This window comes from Apaloderma vittatum, unplaced genomic scaffold, assembly GCF_000703405.1.
Source record: "Apaloderma vittatum isolate BGI_N311 unplaced genomic scaffold, ASM70340v1 scaffold10360, whole genome shotgun sequence".
In the NCBI taxonomy this organism is placed as follows: Eukaryota; Metazoa; Chordata; class Aves; order Trogoniformes; family Trogonidae; genus Apaloderma; species Apaloderma vittatum.
The window spans coordinates 25,494-51,372 of record NW_009694001.1 but is presented as its reverse complement, the minus strand read 5'-3'; the positions used below and the strand labels follow the sequence as shown (position 1 = coordinate 51,372).

General features: G+C 39.8%; 1 protein-coding gene across 1 annotated transcript in view; it reads left to right on the top strand.

Moving 5' to 3' along the window:
* The window catches only part of LOC104271258 (protein-cysteine N-palmitoyltransferase HHAT-like), a gene marked incomplete at its 3' end in the record, with an annotated part of 58,738 nt that overhangs the window by 12,009 nt on the left and 20,850 nt on the right, over positions 1-25,879 (top strand). Inside the window, exon 3 of the mRNA XM_009865877.1 lies at positions 5,360-5,395. Coding sequence (XP_009864179.1) covers positions 5,360-5,395 — 36 coding nt within the window. The remainder of the gene's footprint in view (positions 1-5,359; positions 5,396-25,879) is intronic.

The following is a 25,879-nucleotide window of genomic DNA, read 5'->3' as shown; positions in this document are numbered from 1 at the left end:
GTTTGCTCCAGTGAAATGGGTAATGCTGCTGCTTGAATGCCCTTCTGCTTACAGAGACTGGACCGTTCCTTTCTGTTCACAAGTGTTCTTGTTCCAGCAGCAACGTGACCATTTTTAAGATGTCTAGAATATTTCTGTCTACAATGCAGCACAGTCTCTGGGCACACAGCATCACCTTTACCTGTCTTGGTCTACGTTACTGAGTTTGAATTCTTTACAAATGGCAAACTATCTGCCTAGATCGACTCCCCTGAAGGTAAGCCCCAGGGTTAGAATCATGCCACTATCTGTTTCTTGGAGTGATGTACCATCTGCCTGCAGTGGGCATCTTTTGAAGTGCGTGGTTAGCCAAGTGCTTCCCAAATTATGCTACGCCTTGTGTGACTTGCTGTGCTCTATTTCCAGGAATGGTGTGTAGCCCCTCAGTCCAAGAGAGGAACTGATGGAAAACAAGGCTGTACTGGTTTCTCTTCAGGACATGGTTTAAAAATATGAATGTACAAAATTAGGGTTTGGCAACTCAAATTACTGCAATTAGTTTAATAAACTCATTACTAGAACCATTTTTTAACTTTAAATTGATTTGTATGATCCTGACATGCTTGGAACTTATGGGGTTTTTTGAATGCTGTAAATCATTGGGAGTAAGGTTTCACAGTCAAATAGGTTTCACAATAAGGAATGGGTTTTCACAAACCTTTCTGTGAGATGTGGGTGCTTCAGCTATCATACTGGAATCATGAATTGTAGTCCCTAACACAGCTAATGAGCAGTGATTTTCATCTAGGGAGGTGTGGGGTCAGGTCCTTGAATAACAGGCTGACATAACTTCATTGTATTTAAAAGCTGTATACTAAAGGCTCAGACAACTCCTATGTTGAGGAAGCAGAGTTTTAGACATTAAAGCAAGGCACAGCTTTGTGGAAAGTGTGGCTGTGAACAATCCATTGGATTACATGTGCTTATAAAGAGGGCTGACCAGGGTGATGCTCAGGAAACGAGAGTCTGTCGCTGCATGTCAATCTGTAGCTCCACAGGGAGACACCGTGTCTGCTGACCTGTGCTGAGCTCAGGGCACGTGGCCAGGAAAGCATGAACCATGTCCTAGGAGAAGGCCCTGACCACTTTTTGATCCTGATTGATATCAGTATGTGCCTGCCTGCAATAGGGAGGTGCGGTTGGTAGAACTGTGCACCACAGCACTCCTCAGTGGCAACTGGTGGGCACAGGATTTCACAATAAGGTCTGACTAGATGGAGGTACCCTTGATGAGGGGGGGAAACAGGTCACTGGCTTTTCTGATACTCGCACTGCAGCACGAACAGAAACTTGTCACAGTTTTACTTATTTGGCTTTCAGATACATATAAGCACCTTTTTGCATCCTGGAGAGGTTTTGTACTTTTTTTCTGGGAAACATCAGGATTAAAATTTTGGTGTATGTGCTATTACTACTGACTTGTGGCTCATACCAGCATGTTTCTGGCTTTTCATATCTCTTCCGTATAAGAGGACTCTTGTTTTTGCCTTTCTTCATCCTCCCACCCAGGCTTTGTGCTGAATACAAATTTGGAGGCAGCTTGTAGCATTATGCATTTAGCTTTCAAAGCAGAGACTGCGTGTCTGTTAAATAATTTTGAAGATGCACCTTGAGGAGATATGTGCTTGTAGGCTGAAATTTCAAAGATTGTATTTTGGAAAAAGATCCTTGTTGGTTTAGTATATGTATATTGTTGGTCACTGGTTTCTAGTTTATGTACTGTGAAAAGATGAATTTGACTAGGAAGGATTACATATATAATCTTTTGTTGAAATGTATCGAACTAAACTTCTAAGATGAATGAAAAACATTAAAGTTGCATAGAGAACTGTAACTTGAAAGTGCCCTTCAGAGGAGCAGAACTGGAGACATCTTTATAATGAAAAAGGCTATCAAAATGTCTGCAGTGAGGAACATGTTTATGAAATCGAGGTTAAATATATCTCCCCTTTATTGTTCCACTGATTAGTCAAGATTTTGCCCTATTCAGAGACTACCATTACTATTTTGATAAACTAGTTTCTACATATTATTTCTCAAAAAATGAAAATACTATATTGCTATTGACATTTGAGCAGTGTAGAGAATTTCACTGGAAATTTTTTTTACTCCTATGGTTGTGGTTATCCTTTCTTTTGTTATTTTCAATTTTAATTAGAACCTTTATTTCAGACATTTGTGCTTTTTATAGGTTTTCCAAAAGCATTTGAGACTTACATAACTGAGGCACCCTATATTGCAAGGGCTACTAGATAAATTCTGTATTTTGCAAAGAAGCTCAAGATTGCAAAATAATTTATAATCAACTTCTTACAGCTTGTTCAATGTCTAATAAATGTAGGTGTGCTTTTATAGGCAGTAGATAACCATTTGCATATGGCAGGTGTAATTCTGAGTTGAGGGGCACCCTGTTATGCCTGATAAGTAAATTCTTGTGATGTTGGAGGGATCACTGAAATTTTTAGTACTAATACAGTGTGATTTACTTGTTCCCTGTTTTTATTTAATGGTGTTGCTTATTCTACCCCTCAGGTGCAGTCTGAGCACTGCTACGCAAACGCTTTTTACCCTTTGTTAGCTTTTCCATCTGAGAATGGAGGGATTAATTATATTATTTTCACTTCTTTTATAGACTTAAGTGTATATATGTAATTATGAACAAGCAGAATGGTCTAAAGTGTCTGTGGTAGTGTTTTGTGAAAACCAACCTCCCATAATCCTAGCCTTTCAGTATTTTCACCTTGCACGATGGCTCCATTCATTATCCTAGGTCCTTAAGAGTGTACGTCCCCGATATCCATAGCCTTAGGTAATGCAACTTTCTCCCAGGTACAGTTTGAAATTGTTTAGCCTTGTTGTTCTTGCTTTTGGAATTGATCAATGATACCGTCCTAGTGTCTTTAAGATCAAGGTGCATACTCTGCTACTGTGTGTTCTCATTATTCTGTTGGTCAAAGTTTACATCTTTCAATCACTGCTTATACTGTTGAGAATTCAGGATCTTTAATCAGTTGAAATGTATTAGTCCAGCATCAAATTGAGAAATAGTGGGACCTGTCTGTCTATGCTGAGTTATGCCTGGCAGGCTCTGATCTTTTTTCCTTCTTTTTATTTATTCTGATAAATTAGTTCTATCTGTGTTCATTTTTAATACTTATAGAATATTTTGAGGAAATATTTTAATAACTAAAGCTCATACGAAATAGTTTTAAATCTTTTTTTTTTAATAGCAAGTGCATTATAGAATCATAGAATCATTAAAGTTGAAAAAGACCTCTAAGATCATGTAGTCCAACCATCAACCCAACACTACCGTAACTTTTAAACTGTATTCTGAAGTGCCATGTCTATATGTTTTTTGAATACCTCTAGGGATGGAAAGAGTCAAAAATGAGAAAAAACATGGTATGTAATTCCACAGCAAACTGTCTTGCTTTTCCGCTTTGTCTGAACCTGCTCTGCCTCAGCTTTGTCCACCCCAACCTCCTTCAGCTCTAGTAGCTCAAGCTAGCAGGACCATTCAGTTTTCGTGCTCACTGTAGGCCAACTCCTTTGGCTTCTGGTTCAGTGTCAAAAGCGGTGACGTTTTTATGCTACGCGCCCCTGCCCACCAGAAGCTCAGTTGTTGTGTCCTTTCAGAGACGATAGCAGGTTTGGTCGTTGCTATCAGAGAATAGGTAGGAGGACCTGAAGAGATGAGTTTGGCTGAAGATCTGCAAGATAGGCATTTAGTGTTATAGCTATTCCCTGAAACCATACAAGTTTTTCTCCTCTTCATCCCAGCACAAGCATATTCAAGTGCTTGGTCCTAAGAAGAGGAGGTTTTCAGAGCTATAAATACAGGCTGTGGGCAACTCCAGTACAGAAGAATGTCTGTGCAACACAAAATATTTTAGTGAAGAGGGAGAGACGAATTACAGTATGTGTCCAGGCAGGAGGAATGGGGAAAGATTAACTGGATACCCTTCATGTGGTATAGCTGTACAGTAATATAACAATGTAAAATGCAGAGTGATTTTAGGAAAGGAATATGAAAATATAGGTTTAATGATGACCACGTGGATGTCTTTTCTAGTAGAATCTTTTTTTTCTTTTGCAAGGCAGCTTTTAAGTGAGAAACTTGCTCCCTTCCATTCCGCTTTGCTGAACCTGTTGACTGTCCCTCCCTGTTAATTCTTAGGATTTCTACAGCTCGTTACCTGTCTGCTGTTATCAGGATGCCATTAATTATCTGATGACTTCTGCTGTTTGAGGTAGAAGGCAGCATGCTACAAGCAATACTGTTAGCAATACTGTGTTGTACTCAAATGACCAATTAGGTGGGGTTTTTTTGGAACAGGTTGCTCAAGAGCTTAGTATGTACCAAAATGTTTTCTGTGTACAGAATGTAAACCCACTTCAGAGCAAGCCCAGCGCTAGAACTAAGATGTTTGCATTTTCCAGTTGTGCGATTAAGCAAACAGTTAATCTGAGATTATCTTGTTAGTCCCATAAAATCAGCACATACTTCTGGTATTAGATAAATATCTCAAATCAGCAGACATCTTCCTGTAGTGCCAAGGATTTGCTAGTATATTATTAATGAGCTTGATTCTCCTGAGCTGGCCAGAGGGTGAAGGGAACATATAAAGAGAAAGAAACACTGACACTAACTGCTGATGTATGTTGTTAGTAATGAACTTTTCAGGTATGGTTCTTGTAATTTAGCGTGATCTAACCTATAATTACTGTCAGAAGTTCTCAAAGTTATTTTCCTCACCAGATCTGAGTGGAACACACTTACAAGGCCCACTTCTTGGTGTATTCTGTATATTTGAAGGAGACATAAGGAGATGCTTTGATTATTCTGTATTATGAAGAGATTTCACAGCAATCCCTTGCATTGTAGTGCACTACAGAGCATAAAAAGGGAAAGAAAAGATTCTACAGTAGTTTTGCACAGAGGATCTACCTGTGTGTGAGAGAAAACATGCAGACTCGCTTGGTCATCAGGATGCTTAAAAAATTATTTCCAGTAACACAATATACACGATTTATGCTTTACTCTGAGTGTTACTGTTTTATTGAAGAAATACACAAACAAAGAGTTTGAGCTTTATAACATGCATCTAAATCTTTCCATATTACAATCATCTTAAATTTCATGTGTCATTATAGAAAGGAAATGAAGTATTACACTTTTGCTTTCGTTTTATCAGTTCTAGTAATTTTATATTGATCTTTACATTGATCATATTGATTACTTTGAAGTATAGTGGTGTGTAGTACCAGACAGGGTAGTATTTTTAATAATGAAAATATGGTGAATCTCTTTTTGCAGGAGTTTTGATGTTGGGCTGCATCGCTTTCTGGTCAGGTAAGCTAATGCTTATTTTGAATTACATTACATATTAAAATATATTTCTGTTATAACTAGAAATAGCCATATGAACCCAATTCTGCTTGATATTTCCTTTGTCTTCCATTTATATGTTAGTTTGAGAAATTTTAGCTATTTGGCTTGGATATCTACTCAGTGTCACTCCCTAAGGAACCTATTCAGATGCCCTTCATGAAAACCTTGACTCAAGAAACTTCAGTGGCAATATTTTACTCATTCCTGAGGAAATCTTAGTTTTTCTTGTACTGAAGAAAAACTAAGAGTATTTTTTGTTTGGTTGGGGTTTTTTTTGTGGATGTGTATTTTTCCCCCCACTGGTAACTCAAGTAATAAGACCTTGAGTTTTATAGAAAATTGTGATTGTGGAAGGCAGTTTTAGTTTCTCAATAGGAAACTTGATTGATTCAAGACTGTGTTCTGAAGATGAATAAGAAAAGTGGGATAATTGTTGTGTGTTTTGTTTCCTGACATTTAGAGGAATGAAGTAGTTAAAGCAGGGCACTTCAACAAGAAAAGGGAGGTTAATGCATTTGAATGCTACACTGAGGAACTGATTTTGCTGCTTGGAGTTTCTTTGTGTGAGCAGTGTTACAGATGTTCGGTAGAAATGTGTTTGTATTCATTTTTAATAACAAACTGTCACTATCTACTGATCTTTACAAAGTGTGATGCATACTATGAAAGATGAAACTTGCTGTGATCTTCAGGTCCTTAGAGAGTTCATTCTATTTATTTCATCCCACTAAAATAGTGTGAGATCCCTCTGTGAAGAACTTTACCTTGGAAGTATGAACCCAGTATGTAACCCATGCTGTAAAGGTAATGTAACCCCACTGTAAGGGTCACAGAATCACAGAATGTCAGGGGTTGGAAGGGGCCTCAAAAGATCATCTCGTCCAGCCCCCCTGCCAGAGCAGGATCACCTACAGCAGGTCACATAGGAATGCATCCAGGCAGGTTTTGAATGTCTCCAGAGAAGGAGCCTCCACAACCTCCCTGGGCAGCCTGTGCCAGTGCTCTGTCACCCTCACAGTGAAAAAGTTTTTCTAATATTTTTTGTGGAACCTCCTATGTTCCAGCTTGTATCCGTTGCCCCTTGTCCTGTCATTGGACATCCCTGAGAAGAGCCTCACTCTGTCCTCCTGACACTCCCCCTTGACATATTTATAAACATTAATGAAGTCACCCCTCAGCCTCCTCTTCTCCAAGCTAAAGAGATCCAGCTCCTTCAGCCTTTCCTCATAAGGGAGATGTTCCACTCCCTTCATCATCTCTGTGGCTCTGCGCTGGACTCTCTCCAGCAGTTCCCTGTCTCTCTTGAGCTGAAGGGCCCAGATGTGGCCTCACTAGGGCAGAGTAAAGGGGCAGGAGGACCTCTCAGGTGGCCTTAGGCTTCCCTTGATTTGGCCTCACTACTGAACTTGTTATTTTAAACTTTGTGATATTTCCTGGGTAGAGACACTAAGCCTTCACACTCAAAGTCCTTTTGGCCTTAATGCTGAGGGTTTTGGCACTGATTCATGGTGTCCTAGAGCTCTGATAGGTTGGTTGCATCTGTTTGCTTTTTTTGGTACTCTGGTCACTCAGTTGAGGGATCATTTTCTAACATTTTCAGAACCCTGCTAATAGCTCTTAAGTGTAACTAGTAAAAGCATACAGTTCCAGACAGTGACAAATGCCTAGATGCATTTCTCTTCTTGCACTTAGCATTACTTCTAAGTGTTCTTTTCACTATGTCCTCTGAATTTTTTAAGATGCCCCTTTCAGATTCATCTTCTCTAGATTATCAGTACTATAGCTAAATCTAGGAAAAGATGGTAAATCTCTGTCCAAGGTCTGTGTCCTAACTGGACAATAATACAAAGGGTATACCTTGGAGGAAAGAATACTGGGTGGTATCATCTTGAATGTGATGCTTTTGTGGTTTACACTAAATACGAAAAAACATAAGATACGAGATCACACAAAACTTACATTAAAGGAAATACCAGGTTTGTTTTAAAGTTGCCCAGGCAAACTTTTGTCCTGATACCTCATAACTTTTGAGAAGTAGGCTTTCTAACATTAGAGTTATTTTACTTATTTTTTTGCATGTAATGTGACAGCTTTTAACAAATAGTTCTCTTCACTAAAGCCAAAGAAGTGTCAATATTGCTGAAGATAGCTGTGTTTAAGTGTGTAGATACATTCACTAGTCTGAAAACTGTAATTAAGTTCTGGTATCGGTTCTGCAAAATTAGTTTTATCTATACTTTGACCAGCAGATGGATTATTCTTTTAATATAGTGATATTATAAGAAATGGAAATAATCATATTAAGAAATAGTTTAGAAGTGTGCTACTGTTGTAAAGGGAATACAGGCAACTACGTAACCAAGAACAGAATCATGGTAAATATCAAAGTACTAAGTTTGAGCCTCTGGTGATTTCTGCCACAAAATATGCTTTTACTTGCTTCATGCAGATAATGTAATAAGATACTATTCTCGTAGACTACATTGTTTTACGTGCTTTGGAAATGTGTGCTTTTGTAATCCCTGGACCTCAAATACCCATTGAATTTGAATAAGTTGAATGTTGTTCTCTTTGACTAATATCTTTTCCCTTGCCAAAGCCAAATGGGGATTCTCTGAAGGGGGGTGTTCTAACCTTAGCTTTAATGCTTCATTCTCAGTCTGTCACCTATCCCTCTTAACAATTTGAGGAGCCATCAGATACTTCTTCAGTAACTGTGCTGCTAAGGAGGAAGTAGTGTTCCCCTCTGTTGCAGCAGTGTGAGTTTTACTTATATTTCCTTAACTAAAATCTTTTCTTTGTTTAGTAGATGATTTTTGGTCTAGAAAAGGGAGACTTGGTGTTACATCTCTTCTGTTGGTGTGCTGTGTGACCTTTAGAAAGTTATTGCCTTTGTTTTTTGGCTGTTTAGACAGTCTCCTGAGAAACTGCACATCATCTTCTGGGTTCATATAGTGTCTGTATGGTCCCTTTCACAGTTTGGGGTTCTGTGTGTGAAATGCAAATGGAGGTGAGAAAAGAACCACAAACAAACCCAAACAAACCAGAGTGTCAGGAAATGTTGAAAATCTATGAATAGAGATTTGAAATGTTAAGAGATAATGTATTTCAAATATAGTGATGCCACGCTACAGTGGAACAGATGCGGGGCCAGCAAAACTAAAAGCAGTCTCTGCTAAAAGGACAATCTATATACTTATTAAAATGCTGAAGGGCAGAGGAATGTATGTAGCCCGACATACATAGTTGGTGACTTGCCCAAGTGAGGCATTACACTAAATATAACAGAGAATTACAGCTACGCAGTTTCTGTGTTCTTAGCAAAAAATACTGATTTTTATCTGTCTAGCTGTGGCTTGAACTATGCTTCTGATAATGATTTTAAAGATAGCTCAGAAAGGTTTGGAAATCCCAGCTCTTCATTGTGACTATAGGCAAAACCCTGTTTTTCCTGAATACTGTAAGCATTCTCAGGATAGAGCAATGAGTGTGTTTTCAGTGTTCAAAATGCATAAAAATAGTCTTTGGGGTAGCAGTTCAGAGGGGAAAGAACAAGAGGGCAACCTGGTGCTACTATTTTATCCAGGCATTTCATCTGGTGCTTAGAACAGGGCATCGGATGAAATAAATCTGTGAACATACGAGAATGTTTATTGTCCTAATGCCAGACAGTCCTTCCTGTAGGGGAAACACTGATGAGGGCAGTGGAGAAGAATGGCAGTTCCTAGAGGCATGATCCCTTTGAAAAAAAACTTGCACTTCCAGCACTGCTGTGCCTTTGAAAAAGCGTGAATCATACTCATTTCAGTACAGCTCTGGCTTTGGAAAGAGCTGCAGGACCATATGCCTCTAGTGTCTCCTAAAGGTGTCCATCTCCCCATGTGTTGCCTGATCTAGTCGAGAGGTGGCGTCCCTGCCCATGACAGGGAGAATGGATTAAATGATTAAGGTCCCTTCCAGCCTAGACCATTCTCTGATTCTGTGATGGTTGATCTGTTAGCAGTGCTCGCAGCTCACCCCGTAGTTTGCGATTGCTTTAACTTGTTTAGAGTTGCAGGTTATTTAAGGTTAGGGTATTACCTGGTGCAAAGGTTCTCCAAATACAAAACTTGAAAATGATCCCTTTTCCTGTATTTCTCAGGTAAAGCCAAGACGTTGTTTAGCTCTGGAGTCAAAATTTAGTATGTGTTGCCATGTGTATTGATTTTGAGTTAGAAATATGGCACCTCCATGTAAGGGCAGAATGGGATTATGATTCTAAATAAGGTACACTTATGAAAGAAGATAAAGAAAAGTCTGTTCATCAGCTGACTCGGCTCTTGTTTTCATTCTCTCTGGAATCTCATAGGACTCTGTGTATTTCTATGCTACCCGAAAAATAATATTATGACGATGTTAATGAACTATCTGGTAACTGTTCTAAGTTTGGTGGTTTTTTTTAATGTCAGGTTTTTTTTCTTTGATGTTCTGGTAACTGAGATCAGTTCCTGTGAGGTCAAATTTCTGAAGTGCAAACACTTTCTTCCAAAAGATATCATAACTCTTGACTGAGGTGGTGAGAAGATACTAGCTAAGTGTAACCCCTGTGGGAAGTGCAGACTTGCTGAAAAGCTCAACAATATTCAAGCCATCCTAAGCTTGAGGAGATTTGTGCCTGTGCTTAAAAACCCATCAAACAAAACCCAGTTCTTGTTATCACTGTCTAAAAAACAAAAGAACACCCCAAAACCACATCCTAATAAAAAACCCAAAACCTATACGAAAAACCAGCACACCAACAAAATAGCACTTCTGAGCTTTTCCTGCTCTGACCCACCAAGGTTGTGGAAAGTCAACGTCTGATGCAATAGTTCCTTTCACTTTGTGTCCCTCCTCTCTCTGATCTGGGCTCCAGCAGCTGGACACAGATTCCCTGCTTGGGTGCCACATGGGATGCAGTGTAAAGCCTGGCCCTCTTCTGGGAGCCAAGTACCAGTGCTAACGCTATACAGTCTCTCTGCCCATAAAATACTATTGATATTCTAATATGCTGTAGCTGGCCCGGGCAGTGCAGTATTAGAGGGCTTCTGTTTTTCTTGTGACAGGATTGATGGAGGTATTTGGATAACCATCTCTGCCTTTGAAATGGGTAGGTATAAAGTCCCACAAGAATGCATCCTTTCTCCACTGTGCTGTCAAGAAGCTTACCTTTTTGATTCACTGTGTGTCTTGTTCACCTAGTAATCCTTACTGCATGCACAGCAACCATAGAATGGTTTGGGTTGAGTGAGGCCTTTAAAGGTCATCTAGTCCACCCCACTTGCAATGAGCAGGGATATTTTTAAGGAGATCAGGTTGCTCAGGGCCCCATCCAGCCTGACCCTGGGTATTTCCAGGGATGGGGCTTCTGTCACCTCTCTGGGCAACCTGTCCATGTGTTTTGCCACCCTCACAGTAAAGAATTTCTTCCTTATACCTAATCCAAATCTACTCTGAAACCATTACCTCTTGTCCTATCACTACACTCCATGATAAATGGTCCCTCCTGAGCTTTCCTGTAGGTCCCCTTTCAGGTACTGGAAGGCTGCTGTAAGGTCTCTCAGAAGCCGCCTCTTTCCCAAGCTGAACAACCCCAGCTCTCAGAATAATATATCCTCAAGCTGTGTTCTGGAGCAAACCAAATAATTTCCTCAGAAACAGAAATCTGAGTGTGTTTCTGGGGGCCGTTCATGTCAGACACTTTTCCTGATAGGTCTGTCTCCCTGTGCCCTGTACAGTCCCCTAGTACTTCCCCAGTAGATTTTACCTTCAGGACTTCCCTGCTCTTTTCAGGCTGTGCTTTTAGTCGGCATCTAACTTCGGTCTTCTGTCTTAAGAAAAGCCTACAGTGCTGCCCTGACCTTCCTTCAGACATATTGAGAAAAACACGATGCCCTAAGCGGCAAGTTCTGCGTTATGTGGATTTGGCTGATGTATTCCAGATAAGGCTAAACCGAACCAGTTTTGCGGAATGTTTGTACTGCTTTGCCTAGGAGTTCTAGGTGGTGGGTTGGAGCTTATGCATTTGACTTTTAGCATAGCCTGTGTGTCAAATGGGGGACCCACTGAATAAGCAATACTCTCTTCTTTAGTGTTACGTGTGGTATATCTATAACAATCTTATGTCTCTGTTTCATTTTTCTCACTTGGATCAGTGCTGACACAGAGGTGCGGTATTAAGCGACAATATATCTAGATGAAGGAAAATGATTTATATGTATCTGTAGTCATCAAAGTAACATACAGGGTAAAAACTGTTAAAGGTGCCAAGTGACACACTGCATCATTCCACTTAAATCTGTTGACATACTCCCTGGGGAAGTATCCTGTAGTCGTAGAATCACAGTTTTGGTTGGAAGAGACCTTCAAGATCATCAAGTCCAACCTTTAGATCATCGAGTCTGACTGTAAAGCCAGTGGAAGTGGCAGAGGCAGCATTTTCGTTCCAGAATGTTCAGCTGTGAAACAAGCTTTTAGAGCAGGCTAACACAGAAACAAGCTCTTTCCAAGTTACATTACAAAAACATCCTTTTAGAGAAAAAAAGCTGTACTGTAACAATACTTTCTTAGCTAGGGAGCTAAGAACAAAAAATGATTCTTGCCATCTCTTGTACGTCTTGTGATGTAGATACGATGTGGTGCTGGCAGCACTTGCAGAGGTTTTTTTTTAAAATTTTGTGATTAAGTTAGCACATTGAAAACCCAGGTATGTAGTCTTGTTGGTTATAAAAGCAATTGCAGTAATCACTAGAAGTGGTTGAATGGCTTTGTGTCTAATTTATGAGTAGTTTTAGGGTTAAAGAGTTTATTTTATTATCGTGAAGAGGTAGGGGTATTAGCTTAGGGATTACTTCTTGTATAAATTTATTTTCAATATGGGACTCTAGGGTTTCTTCAGATACCACTTTAAAGTTCTAAAATATGGAAGACAATAGCAATCAATCAATCTATAGGGATCCCTGTATCGAGTAGCTGAAAGCTGTAGCTCTTTTGGTAATATGCTGTGGTTATGTCCAGCCACATCAGACTCCTATGAGCTCTGCTTTTGGACATGCTGGGAGTTTTGTAATGTTTGCTGGTGTTTGCAACTTTTGAAGGTGTCAGCACCTGTCTAATTGTGTTTCTGCTGAAAGCAATGATAACATTGAAGCAATACTAAGGAAAAAGTCAAACTGGACAGTCCTTGGAAACTTCTAAAATATTCCCAAGTCCAAGATCCAACCTTATAACTGTTAAAGTCTGTGGCTACACTCCTGTGGGAGGTTGGGTACGTGTTCTACTCTGTGTGTACTGGGTGTAAGTATGAACCATGCAAGTGACCACGATGCGTAAAATCAGTTGGGGTGCTTTGTTTAGAGTGGCACAGCATCTGAAAAAGTTAAGTTTGCTTTAAAAAAACCACAATAAAAACCAACCCAAATCTTGATTAGATGATAATGAGGAATGGAGCTAAATGGCTTCAGAGCAACTGCAGTCTCTCAAATACCTTCTCAGGATTAAACCTTTTTTCTTTAATAGAGCAAACAATCTGTTGTTACATAATGAATTAGCATTGAGCATGTTGTGAAAATAAGGCTGGGTTTTGTATAAACAAAACTGAGTCTTTATGTAAATGTTATGTAAATGTGACATTTAACTTAAACTGTTGGAGTGGGGAAGCCAGGATTAACAAGGTACAGATCTCATCATGTTTATGTGTTGCAACTGTGAATTAAAACAGTTTGTTATTTTTGTTGCAGGGTGTTTGAGTTACTATCTGTGAGCAAGAAATACGCCTTTTGTGGAACATGAAGTGTTTTGATATTCAGTTCAGGCTGCTTTTAAATAATTTTACTGAGTAGTTTAATGGAGCTGCATCAAGGGTTGTATTTCAGTTTAATAGAAGTATGTGCCCAGCAGTATTGAACCACCTGAGATTGTAAAGATTCTGAAATTATTCTTTGTGAAGTCCAGGAAATTATATTACAGGAACATTTTTGTCCCTGACTTTGACTATAAAGGCTGGAGTTTACGTGTGATTTCAGTATGAGGGACTTTGTGCCTTTCGTAACTGCAGCAACCTGTATTTCAGAATCACAAAACTGAATATATAAGACATGTTATTGAGACAAAAAATGCTATTTATGTAATACTTCCAGTTCTACCAAACACCTGTAGTTAAAGCTAAATGTGTGTAAAGGTTTTGTATTACTTCGAGTATAAGCTTACAGATTGCTGCTTAACTTGGTTTTCTTTGTAAGTAATTCTTCTGTCTTTCTCACTTTCAATGCTGTCTTGTTTTTGCTTCCAAGTGTTGCGGTCTGTATTTATACTTTGGCGTGCTACGAGACGTGATTGCAACTTCCAAAGGAGCAGGATGCAGTTGGTATAAACTTCAGTCTCAAAGTTATTTCATGTTTATTTTTTTCTAATGTGTTTCGGAAAGCCACGGGCTATTTTTGCTTGATGGTGTGCCGGAATTGTTAAGAGACAGACTAGCACTGGAAAAAAACCCAAAACCAACAGACAACAAAAGGATATGATGGTGTGCCGGAATTGTTAAGAGACAGACCAGCACTGGAAAGAAACCCAAAACCAACAGACAACAAAAGGATGAAAAGAGCATTTTTATTTTTATTTTTTTCCCTACTCCCAGCTTCTGGTAAATTAGTTGTATGCAGTGTTTCCAAAAAAACGAGGCCGCCCGGGTTTTCCTCCTCTGTGCCCGTCCGCTTTCGGGCGGAGCCCGCTGCCGCCGCCAGGGGCCGCCCTTGCCCCGACGCTGAAGGGCCCCGGCCCCGGGACCCCGGAGTCACCCGGAGGCAGCTCTGCTGTGTTCTGCCTGAATGCGGGTGTTTTTGAGGTGGTTGTGATCATAGAATCATAGGATGGCCTAGGCTGGAAGGGACCTTAGAGATCATTTAATCCAACCTCCCTGTCATGGGCAGGGACGCCTCTCAACTAGATCAGGCAACACGTGGGGACCAAATGGGGATATAGCATGTTAAAGCAAGAACCCCTTCACTGCAGTCTGAAGTCAAATATCACAAAGTTTTCTCAGATCATCATGTCTGGCTAGTATATTATCAGATGTGTTGCTGAAGTAGGTGGCAATGATGCTTATTTTATGGCTGTGGGGTAACACGTAGTAGTTTCAGTCGTAACACAGAATCACAGAATTGTCTGGATTGAAAAAGGCTTTTCAGATCATCGAGTCCAACCACTAACCTAACACTGACAAGTCCTCATCTAAACTATATCCTTAAGCACTATGTCTCCACGACTCTTACATACCTCCAGGGATGGGGACTCCACTACTGTCCTGGGCAGCCTATTGCAATGCCTGATAACCCTTTCAGTGCAGAAATTCTTCTTAATATCCAATCTAAATTTGGTGCAACTTTAGACCATTTCCTCTTGTCATATCGCTTGTTACTTGGTTGAACAGACCAATCCCCACCTCCCTACAACTTCCTTTCAGGTAGTTGTAGAGAGTGATAAGGTCTCCCCTCAGCCTTCTTTTCTCCAGGCTAAACACAGAATCATAGAATAATTCAGATTGAAAAAGACCCTTGGACTTATCAAGTCCAACTATTAAACCTACTCTACAAAGCTCACCCCTAAGCCGTGTCCCACAACATCACATCAAAATGACCTTTAAACACAGTCAGGATGATGATTCAACCACCTCCCTGGGCCACCTATTCCAATGTCTGACTACTCTTTCAGGAAAAATTTTTTTTCCTAATGTTCAGTCTAAACCTACCGTGTTGCAGTTCGAATCCATTCCCTCTTGTTCTATCACTAATTACCTGTGAGAAGAGACCAGCACCAACCAACAACTCTAGTTCTCTCAACTGCTCCTCATAAGACATCCTCTAGACCCTTCATCAACTTTGTTGCCCTTCTTTGGACACGTTCTAGTGCCTCAATGTCCTCCTTGTTGTGAGGGACCCAAAACTGAACACAATACTTGAGATGCAGCCTCACCAGTGCTGAGTACAGGGGGACAATCATCAATACCCCAGTAACCTCTGTGATTGTTAGTATGCAGTCGACTTTCATAGAATCATAGAATGGCCTAGGGTGGAAGGGGACCTTAGAGATCTTTTTATTCCAGCCTCCCTGTCGCCAGGGATGCCACCTGTCGACTAGGTCAGGCAACACATGGGGAGTGGACGGGAATCGAACCTGCAACCTTAGCGTTGTTAGCGCTGTGCTCAGCTGACTGAGCTAACCTCCAAACTCCAATACTTGGTTCTAAGTTCTCTGAACGGTCTGGGAGAATTTATAATTAAGGAAGTCTGTGAGTTTAATATCGCCTTAGAGCAAGGTGCAGAGTGGACATGAGAAGCAAATCTAAGAGAGGGGAAGAAGGGATAAAGGCAGGAGGCTTTTGATAACTTGTATCTGGTTACCCTCAGATGAGGTGATTTTTGAGGGGTTTTCTTGTGCACATGAAAACACTTTGAGACACCTGAGTGATGGTGTTAGACCTCGGTATCTGTCTGCAGCAATATTGATTTCAGTAGTAAAGCCTGAGTAGAGGACTTGACTGCAGTTATTTACAGCTACTAGTGTATTCAGAGCTGTAAGCAGGACATCCAGGAGAAGGTACACTGTTAAAAAGTGCTGCCTGGGTGAGATGGGAGGCATTTTAACGAATGTCAAGCTGAATAAGATACCTTATTGAAAGCCATATTTTCTCTGGGCTGATGCTTAAGTGGTGTGTGGAATTGCTGACTGCACATCACAGGCCACCGGTGTTACAGAAGGCACAGATGCTGCTCTGCCTGACCAGTCGTACTGTGATGTAAAGTGCAATCCTAGCTTGGCTGTGGGAATTTAATGAGATCTGAATTTCACCCTGAAGATCTACATGTTCTTTCTTTTCATAGATGAAGCAGGATAATGATCATCCTTTGTAAAATGCTTTGGGATCTGTGGATTAAGAATGCTATATAAGAGCTCAGCATTGATATTTAGTATAAGCTCTTTATGTAACACCAAGAACAGATGATAGAATGGGACAGGAAGTAACTATTGGATTTGGAATTGTTCTGTCACATATATAAATTCTGAATTTTTAAAAAAAGTTTGGTTTTTTTGCAGTCTGTGTGTGCTCTTAATTACATTTAAATGGGTGGATTATAAGTGTAAATAAGCAACTGTGATTTTTTTTTTAAGTAGCTAAGGGAAAAATCAATAAAGCATGTATAAACTGTGTCAGTTAACATTTTGGCAAATATATGTTGCTTAGGATATGCAGTTTAAGGAGAAACACCTCCTAACTCCCTAAAGAAGTGAGGCCGTGTGAATCAATCTCATGCAGACTTTCATCTTAAAGGTCACAAATAAGTGATTAGGTGGAACTCATATTTTCAAAGGAATGAGGAGTCAAAACATTCAGTCTTCTATTTACTGTCTGAAATAAGAGAGTAAAGTAACACAGTGTAGGCTTCTTTTGTATATCCCAAAAATGTAATTATGGTATATCCATGCAGTGCTGAAGAGCAAGCTAAGGTCATGACAACCAAAGGATAATGCTTTTTAACAGCTGTCATACAATTCTTGTTTGCTTTCCTCTGGAGAAGATTTAGCATTTTCTTGCAAGCAACATAGCTGGACACTTGAAAAGTAACTCCACTTTCCAGCCAGCCTCTGCTCTTCTGTATGAAGAGCAAAATGTAGCTGGCTAGCCTGGGCTATGTGATTTTACTCCAAACTGAAAAAAAAAGGCATTAAATAAAGCAGAATTTCACCGTGATTGATGTAAAGAAAATGAGAATGTATGACACTACTATTTTTTTGTGAATATTGATATTATATAATGAATGTTATCTTCTCTAGCTATAAGGATAATGGCATTCCATGTGCTAGTGCTTTTCAGAGACAGTTTTGGTAGATTTAGAGATTATTCCAAAATGCATCTAGCATTTTGGTACAGTGAATTGCTTTTCAAATCTGGATTAGACTGCTCTGAAAATATTAAATTTTAGACATTACTCTGACTGACTAGCAAATTATAAATTTTAAATATTGACTTTAATATTTTGACCAGTGGTAAGGAGTTAACATTAGAATGTAAACTTCAGTAGTGTTTTTCTTTCAGTTCTGTCAAACTTAAACATATATGCACACGCGCGCACCCACACACACACACACACATATATATAAAAATAAATATATTTTCTGGGTGGATGGAAAGGGGGAGCCAAAACAGGACATGAGTTACTCGGGTAAATCTTCTCATTTGAATGCTCTTGGAGTACAGCAACAAAGGAGGAGAAAATCTTGTTTAGGAGTAACCAAAGTTGTGTTGATCCCGCCATGGAGGAGAGATTAGCTGACCTCTGCAGGATTGCCTAAAAGTGTAACGTGTTCACTGTCAGATAGCAACAGTGAAATGGAGAAGCCTGCCTGTAGGGTGGTAGGCAAGCTGCTAGTGTTCAAGCTGTAGTACAGTTTCTAGGATGCTTTTTTAATAGGACACAGCAGGAAAAATGTTGCTTCTTAGAAAACTAGGTCTGTCTTGGTTTCTTAATGCTACTTAGACTGTACTGTACTACTTGAGTCACCGTCTCTGGAGGTATTTAAAAGATATGTAGATGTGGTGCTTAGAGACATGGTTTAGTGGTAGACTCAGCAGTGTTGGATTAATGGTTGGACTTGATGATCTTCAAGAGCTTTTCCAACCTCAATGATTCTACTTAGCATCTTCTTCCGAAATCAGTACTGCTTTCAGTACTGGAGTCAGCTTCATTGCTGCGTGATGACTATGCATACAGCATATGAGGTGCACTGATATCCAAATACCAAGGACTCCAAAATACCTCCAGGCTTTCCTGTGATGGGGCCTCTATATAGAGCTTCTGGGCTTCTGAGTACAAGTCCGGAGGCCTCCTGGTACTAGTGGTGTCACAGAACTACTTGTCATTTCTCCCCCTAACCGTGAGGATCCTGGCTAAAATACAAGTTTGCAGGAAACCAAAATAAAAATGACCTGATTTGGATGTCATTTTTTGCTGAAAAGTGCCATTATACAGGATTAACCTTCATTTAGGGTGATGACTTAAGATAAGAAGAACTTCTTTTGTGTTAGAAGTAAATGAGTGAACCTGCAGCTGTCGAATGGAGCTTGAGAGGAGGTCAGTTTTAGCTGACAGCCAAGCAAGAGCTTTTACTTAGGAGACACCTGCAATCCTATCATTGATCTGAAGGAAAGGGATCATCTTCTACAGAAAATAAATTAGAAATGGATATTAGTAAGTCAAGGGCTCCCTCTGTGCATGTTCAATGAGGATTTGTCCTATATAATGTACTTGATGGCACCAGCAACTGGTAGATGTCAGTGTGTCCTTTGGAGCTTCATCAGAGTCAGCTATTGAAACAGACATAACGTACAGTGGGAGCTTGCTGTAGTGTAGATCTTAATAAATATTTCATTTCTTCTTGTTTATACTGTCTTGGTAGTTTTTGAACTATGTAAACAGCAAAATGGAGATTGTTAACAAAGTAACCATGGAAACCTGCTTTATCTTCTTTCCCTCTCTCTGTGGAAATGTGTATTTTGATATTTATTATTTCTTTCCCTCCCTGTGATTTGAACTGAACCAACAAAATAACCCATAAAAATTGTATTTTAGGTTACTAGTTATCTTGTCACAACCAATAGATCAATATTTGTATGGTCGGTGTAAAGAGAGGGTTTGCATTCATGTGCTTTATTTTGGGTAGCACTGCAAGAATGAGGTGGTACCAAATAACTGTATGTAACACTAGCAGCAAGCTATGTCTGGACAACGTATGTTTCTGCGTTTCTAAAGAGTGGGTTCTTCACATTTGCAATGGCTTTTTCTCATTGTGCAGTGCTGGATGAGGAAAACAAATAACCAATCATCTGCATTTTCTGTTGATATTTCAAGTATACGAGTGCTAACGCATAAGATCAAAGCATCGTTAGACAAAGTATTGTACCTTTTGGGTTTAGGTTGGAATTACTGCTTGTATAGGTGAAATGTCCTCCAGCATGGGGACTGTCTGCAGCACCTTGTTCTTTTTGAATTCCCAGAGCAGGAGCTGCGGTCACTTGGCGGTTCTTAAATGGGAGAGTGCTGCTTACTTTTTGGATCATGTAGCCTGTTGTCAAAATCAACCGTGACTCTACAGAACTCACAAGTAAGATTGTGAAGGGAAATAATGGTTTGTGTTTAGAAGTTATTAGGCTTTAGCATTGAAGTGCTAGAAGAAGGAAGACCAATATTAAGCATAATTTACCTTTCTAGTTAATTCCTCAAAAAATAACAATTACAAATACAGAAATAAATGTTTTACATAATCTGAAACAATTTTGAAAAACACAAGTATGTTAAAATTTGCTGACAGTGCTTCAGACTAATATTTTAATTCCAGACTATTACTTCAAGTTAATTCTCTGTGTGTTGGCATGACAACTCAGCAGAAAGGCTTAATAGTCTTTAATTTGTCAAATGGACAATCAATTTCAGAAATATAAAACTTAGTTTCAATGATTAGATACAATGAGACATCTATTAGCTGAATGCTTTTATTTCGTCTTGACTTTTGTAATTTGTAGTTCAGAAATAACATTATAGTACTGGTTGTGCTGCATTCAGTCTGATTTTAAGAATTTCCATTGCTGGAATTTCCATCACTTTTTGTCCCTGCTTTTATGGGCAATAGTTTCTGTTTATTGAGGTAGCCACTTTTGTGAGACTTTTCCCTTTCTTCTCTGATTCCTGATACTAGAACTGTGGATTTGTTCATGTTTTGAACTATCTGATCAAAGCTTTACATGACTCAAGAGCAGTGGTTAAAGAGCAGAAGCTTTAATGAGTAATTTGGCAATTTCTCATTCATGGTTTTGCCTCATTTATGGTGCTGCGGGACACTCTGTCTTATGCAGGTTTCCAGTTGCCTGCAGGAGTTGTTATAGAGGTAGAAATTAAGCCCTGACTTGAAGTAAAGAAATTGTACAGAAGCCATCAGTATTTCACTTCTGTATAAAATATAGCCTTAACAGGGAGAAAATGTTGAATACACCAGGCAGAAATTGCTCCTGCAGGCCTATCTTCTGTTATTGGTACTCTCCTGTAGATGTAATATGAAGCTCTTTTTTTCTGGCTTCTGATTCTCCAAAATTAATAGTGGCAAGTTAGCATAGCTATAACTTAATGGAAAGTTGTGATTGTGGTTGAATTTCTGTGCACAGTCTGTGAAGAAGAGGTACGTCATGTGCCAACAAAACTGCTGATGTGATATGGTGATACATAGGTTACTTAAAGTAGACATAACCTCAGTTGCTTAATGTTACCAAGTTAAAAATATTTCAGTGCTAGAGGCAAGTGTCTGTGTTACAGAACATAAGCCTTTGCTGCTTTTTGGACAGTGCTTAAAGAAGAGTATGCAGGTCAGAGGCATAGTGCTCAAAAGCAAGCTTTTAAAAAGTGAGCATCTAATACCATACATGCCCTTAGTTCCTCTCCAGATTGTTTTTGGGCCTCACATTGCTATTTTAAAGGATTTTTTCGTGCTTTTGTTGAACTGAGGAAAGATGAAAACTTGATCCACCTCAAATGAGCAGTGACACAAGGCTTTGTGAAGTGCTCTGAAGTGCACAGACCAAATTGATGGGGAAAGCCCGAAATGATTTTTCTCAAGTTTCTTTCCCCTTAACGTGGCTTATAACAAAAGCCTCAGAAAGCAATGTTCAGGCAGAAGTGCCTTGCTTGAACTGATGGTGTCTCTGAAGAGTTTGAAAGTAAATTAGGAAAATAATGGTTCATAGAATCACAGAATGGCCTAGGCTGGAAGGGACCTTAAAGATCATTTAATCCAACCTCCCTGTCATGGGCAGGGATGCCTCTCAACTAGATCAGGCAACACATGGGGACTCAACGGGGATCGAACCTGCGACCTTGATGTTTCAGCTGTGAAAGCAAATGTGTTGGAGTTACATGCTTTCTCTACCATTGTAGAAGCACCAATCGTTTTTAGGATCAAACTGACAGACCATTTAATCGCAGGAAGCCAGCATATCTTTGTACTGATTATGATCAGTGTCTCGAAGGCAGCATACATCTTGACTGGGTGATTATCATTTCACTGAAGTAGGATAGGACCCTCCAGAACCTGTGCAGAGCGGTCACAGCATGCTGATTCCTCTCATGTATCCTATGTAATCTCTTGAGGGTAGTATGTAGGAAACATACTGCTATGACTTATTTTGTAGTCATTAAATATTTATGTCATCAGTCCACAGCACTGCTAACTTGACGTTTTATGCTAGCTTATAGCAAGAAGAAAATTTTCTAAAATTGTAGTAGTGTTAATAACTGCATATGTGTGAATGTTAGGCTCCTTTTCACAGGAGTAAGGTGATTTTGTTTCTCCTCATTATTAAATAAAAAAAGTTATTAATGCTGTGATGGTTGGCATTTTGTGCTTTGGCACAACAGGGCTCATAATTTCAGACTCATAAGGCCTTGGAAGACTAACGGTGAAATTAGTAGTTCCACCTTTTGTACTTTTCCTTTTGATGTCTGATTTCAATTGGGAGCTCCTTACTCATTCATACAGGTCTCTTGATTTTGTATTTGTCAGGATGGACCTTTCTTGAGCTTGAATATCATCCAGCTTTCCTGGACCCCTCTTCTCTCCAGAACCATATCTTACAGGGTTATTTTAAACAGATCTCTGAAGAGGATGGTGTCTGATCTCCTGAAATCCAAGGCTGCTGTCCTTCTTTCTGCCCTGTTCCCTCCTCTCAGGGTCCTTGAGCCCATCATCTCATGGTTACTGCAGCCAAAGCTGCCTCAGAGTTTACCGTCCCTGGCCAATTCTTTATTGTTTGCAAATATGAGGTCCAGTGGGGCACTGTTCCTTATTGGTTCCTTGATCATCTCTGTTGGGAAGTTGTCATCGATGCACTCCAGAAGTCTGGTAGATTACTTGAGGGCTCCTGAGGTGTCCTTCTGGCAGATCTTGGGGTGGTTGAAGATGCTTGCCCTCTCACATATTGGGCAAGTTCCCTCTTGGCCTTCCCATCCTGTTCTTCCTGAAGAGCCTGTATCCATCTGCCATGCCGTTCCAGGCAGGAAATTTTACAGAGACTTCTAGCTCCTCCTGTTTGTTCCCTGTGCTGCCTGCATTAGCACAGAGGTGTTTCAAAGAGTCAACCGAGCACGCTGAGTGCCCAGAGCAGGCTTGAGGGCTTTCCCCATAAGACCGTTACATATTGTTATTGTCTTCTGAGCAAAATGAGCTATAAAGTAAACACAGATGTACTGTAGTAGTCCTGAAACAAATTACAGAAGTGTTTTAAGCCAATATCCTTTGTTGTGCCCGTCTAATTTTCCTACATTTTGATTTGGTTTTAATATATAGTCAACATTAAGGGGGAATGGCGTTCTTTTTCTGTGTAATCAATTTACGACCAGCTCTGACGAAAGTATGTTAATAAAGAAAGCTCCCAAATGACTCCATTTAGATGTGCGTTGGATGATGAACATGGTTTTGTTGGTTCATCTTGGTTGTAATTTTCAAAGACCAGTGTGATCTATCTGTTTTTGAAAGATGTCTAATGAGTCAACATTTTTTTTAATACAAAAAAATGAAAGGGAGCTCTGAAGAGAGATGCTTTATTTGCATTCTTTTATATGTAATAAAACAGTTTGCGATCTGTCTGTATTAATTTATTCTGGATTTAATATAATTCCATCTGTGCTTGAGTTGCCGCTACTAAAAAAAAAAAAGGTGTTGATGATAGGAGTGCCTGGCAAATAGCTGTGCAATGCACTGTTCCGCTGACTTTGGGAAAAATCTCAGATTAGAAAAGTTATTAGGGGCAGCGTGCAAGGTGGGGAGAACTGACATGGCAGTGCCAATGATCTTCGAGTCCTGATAGAAATGAATAATATATGTTGCCAATCACTAGACTTAGAAAGAAAGTATAGAATATGTAATGGAGAAACAGTAAAGGAGAACGAACAGAGGGTGGTAGCACAGTTTTACTTGTTGTCGTATACGCAGTACTGATGAGATAGTTGTGTTGGCAAATGCTCCTGTATTTTCAGTAACTTTGTGATTAATGATTATTTCTAATCTCTCATCTCTGTAGAAGCATTCTATTTCACAAGTGACATAACTGGGATTAGGATTGAGCCCACTGGTTTTAAAATCACTGTTTACCACACAGTGGGACAGAAGTATTGTTTCTCTTTGTTTCTGCACGTTCACCTGTAAATGCTCGGTGTATAGCTCATAGTCCTTGCTCTGCTGAAATGCCTGAGTGACCGTAACTCTTTCTTAAATCAGTGCTTTATTGATTGAATCTGGTATGTAAAGCCACACTGTTTAGACTTCTCAAGTCAGAAGGGAGAAATACAAAATAAATCTGTTCCCCGCTATGCAAGTTTTCTATCTGTGGTATACGTGCTTATTTCTCTTTGTTTTTTTTGTACACAAAATAATGTTGCCAATGTTTAGAATTCTGGAAAGTGAAGATAAGAGTCTCAACTAATCCGATGTGACTGAAGGTGCTTTATAATTTCATTATACCTGTCCCCTCACTGGTTTGAGGTAAATGGCACTAGAGGAGGTTTTTTGCTCCCTAGCCATGGGTTGAGAAAGAGAAGGGGGAAATGGGACTGTTCATTATTTCTGTTGCAAACGTAAATGTGCCAGAAGAGGTGATCTAAAGGCAGTTGGTGCTTCCTAGAGCAACGGACTTGGATTCCTCTTCACTTTAGAGAAACCATATCCACCAAATATACAAATTGCAGTTGTTTGCTTTTGATAGTGTCTCCTGGCTGTGCTGCCAAAGGATAAATCATAACCCTGGGCCTTGGAGAAACAATTCCCCTGTATTCAGGGGAAGAGTGAAATGATGGGGAGTAGGAAGACGGTGCGTGGATTGAGTTCTGACAGCACGACAGGCTGTGCTTCCTGGTGGCAGATGGCATTAAAATGTCAGAGCATTAAAATATCCATGTCAGGAATAGGATTGGGCATGTAAAAGGTAATTATTGCACAGAAAAGGGATATTTCTCTGAAACAGATTCTGAGAGGATTTAGGATGGTTGCTGCTGTAATTAGCTATGTTAGGCTTATCACCCTGTCATTCTGCCCTTGCAGGAGAATGCCACAACCACTTTAGTTTACAGACTCTCAATTATTTAAATAAAGGCAGAAATGAATCAATCTTCCTATCCTGCATTCCTGATCTGAGAAAGGAAAACCTTCTTTACTTGGAAAAGGTTTCCAGAAAATCTCTTTCCAGGTTGCTCTAGAGCTGCTATGAAATAGGTTCTGACTGATCATTTTAGGTAAGGGAATTCTTCCTCAGCTTATGTCCATCATCTTTGCACTGTTTGCTGTTGTAACAGCACCATCTATTTTGCTGGTCCTTAAAAATAAGAACCAAACAAAGCATTTCCTAATAGTAGCGTTCATATACTTTTCTGTCAGTATTTTGCTAATGTCTGGATTCTGCAATCCTGGTAATTCATACAGACTGGCCAATAAAGCACTGTATTAATCAAGAAATATGTTGATTTTATCATATAAAAACAGCACATAAGCACTGTGTGCTGAGTTGTAGCTGTCTGTGTTCCTGGATGCATTATTTACATACTACCCAAACCGCTGGGCCTACTGAATATTATACTGATAGGTGTCTGTGTGTGAAGGTAAAAATATTCTATATTATGTTGCCTTCAGATGAAATATCTCTTTACTTAGCTGCTTATAAACATGCTCTTTTCTAACACAACACACCAAAGGCCATGACATTGCATCTAAATCCAAAACAGGTGTTTGGCTGTGAATCCTCACTTCAAATAGGTGCCATGGAATAGTTTTGTCTCAGGGACATTTGCCCCGGTGTTCATTTTTCAGCAGTCTGACTGTTAAAAAATTCTATTGCTCCATCCTCCTGGTGCTTAATTCATGCTATGTATTACAATGGCTCTTTAGGCCATCTTTCGTGTCTCCTCTCTAAACGCGTGTTTTGAGGCAGAATTTCTGTGTAACAAGGCCAGCACGCTGGTCCCTGTGACTATCTTCTGGACAAAGAAATACAAAGAGCTGATGGAGTCTCCTTTTTTTTCCTAAATACCTAGCTATTGCAGATGCTCTGAAAGAATAATCATAGAATGGCCTTGGCTGGAAGGGACCTCAGAGACCATTTTAATCCAACCTCCCTGTCATGGGCCGGGGATTCCACCTCCTGACTAGATCATAGAATCACAGAATGTACGGGCTTGGAAGGGACCCCTAGAGATCATCTAGTCCAATCCCCCTGCCAGAGCAGGATCCCCTAGGGCAGGGCACATGGGAATGTGTCCAGGTGGGTTTTGAAAGTCTTCAGAGAAGGAGACTCCACAACCTCTATGGGCAGCCTGTGCCAGTGCTCTGTCACCCTCATGG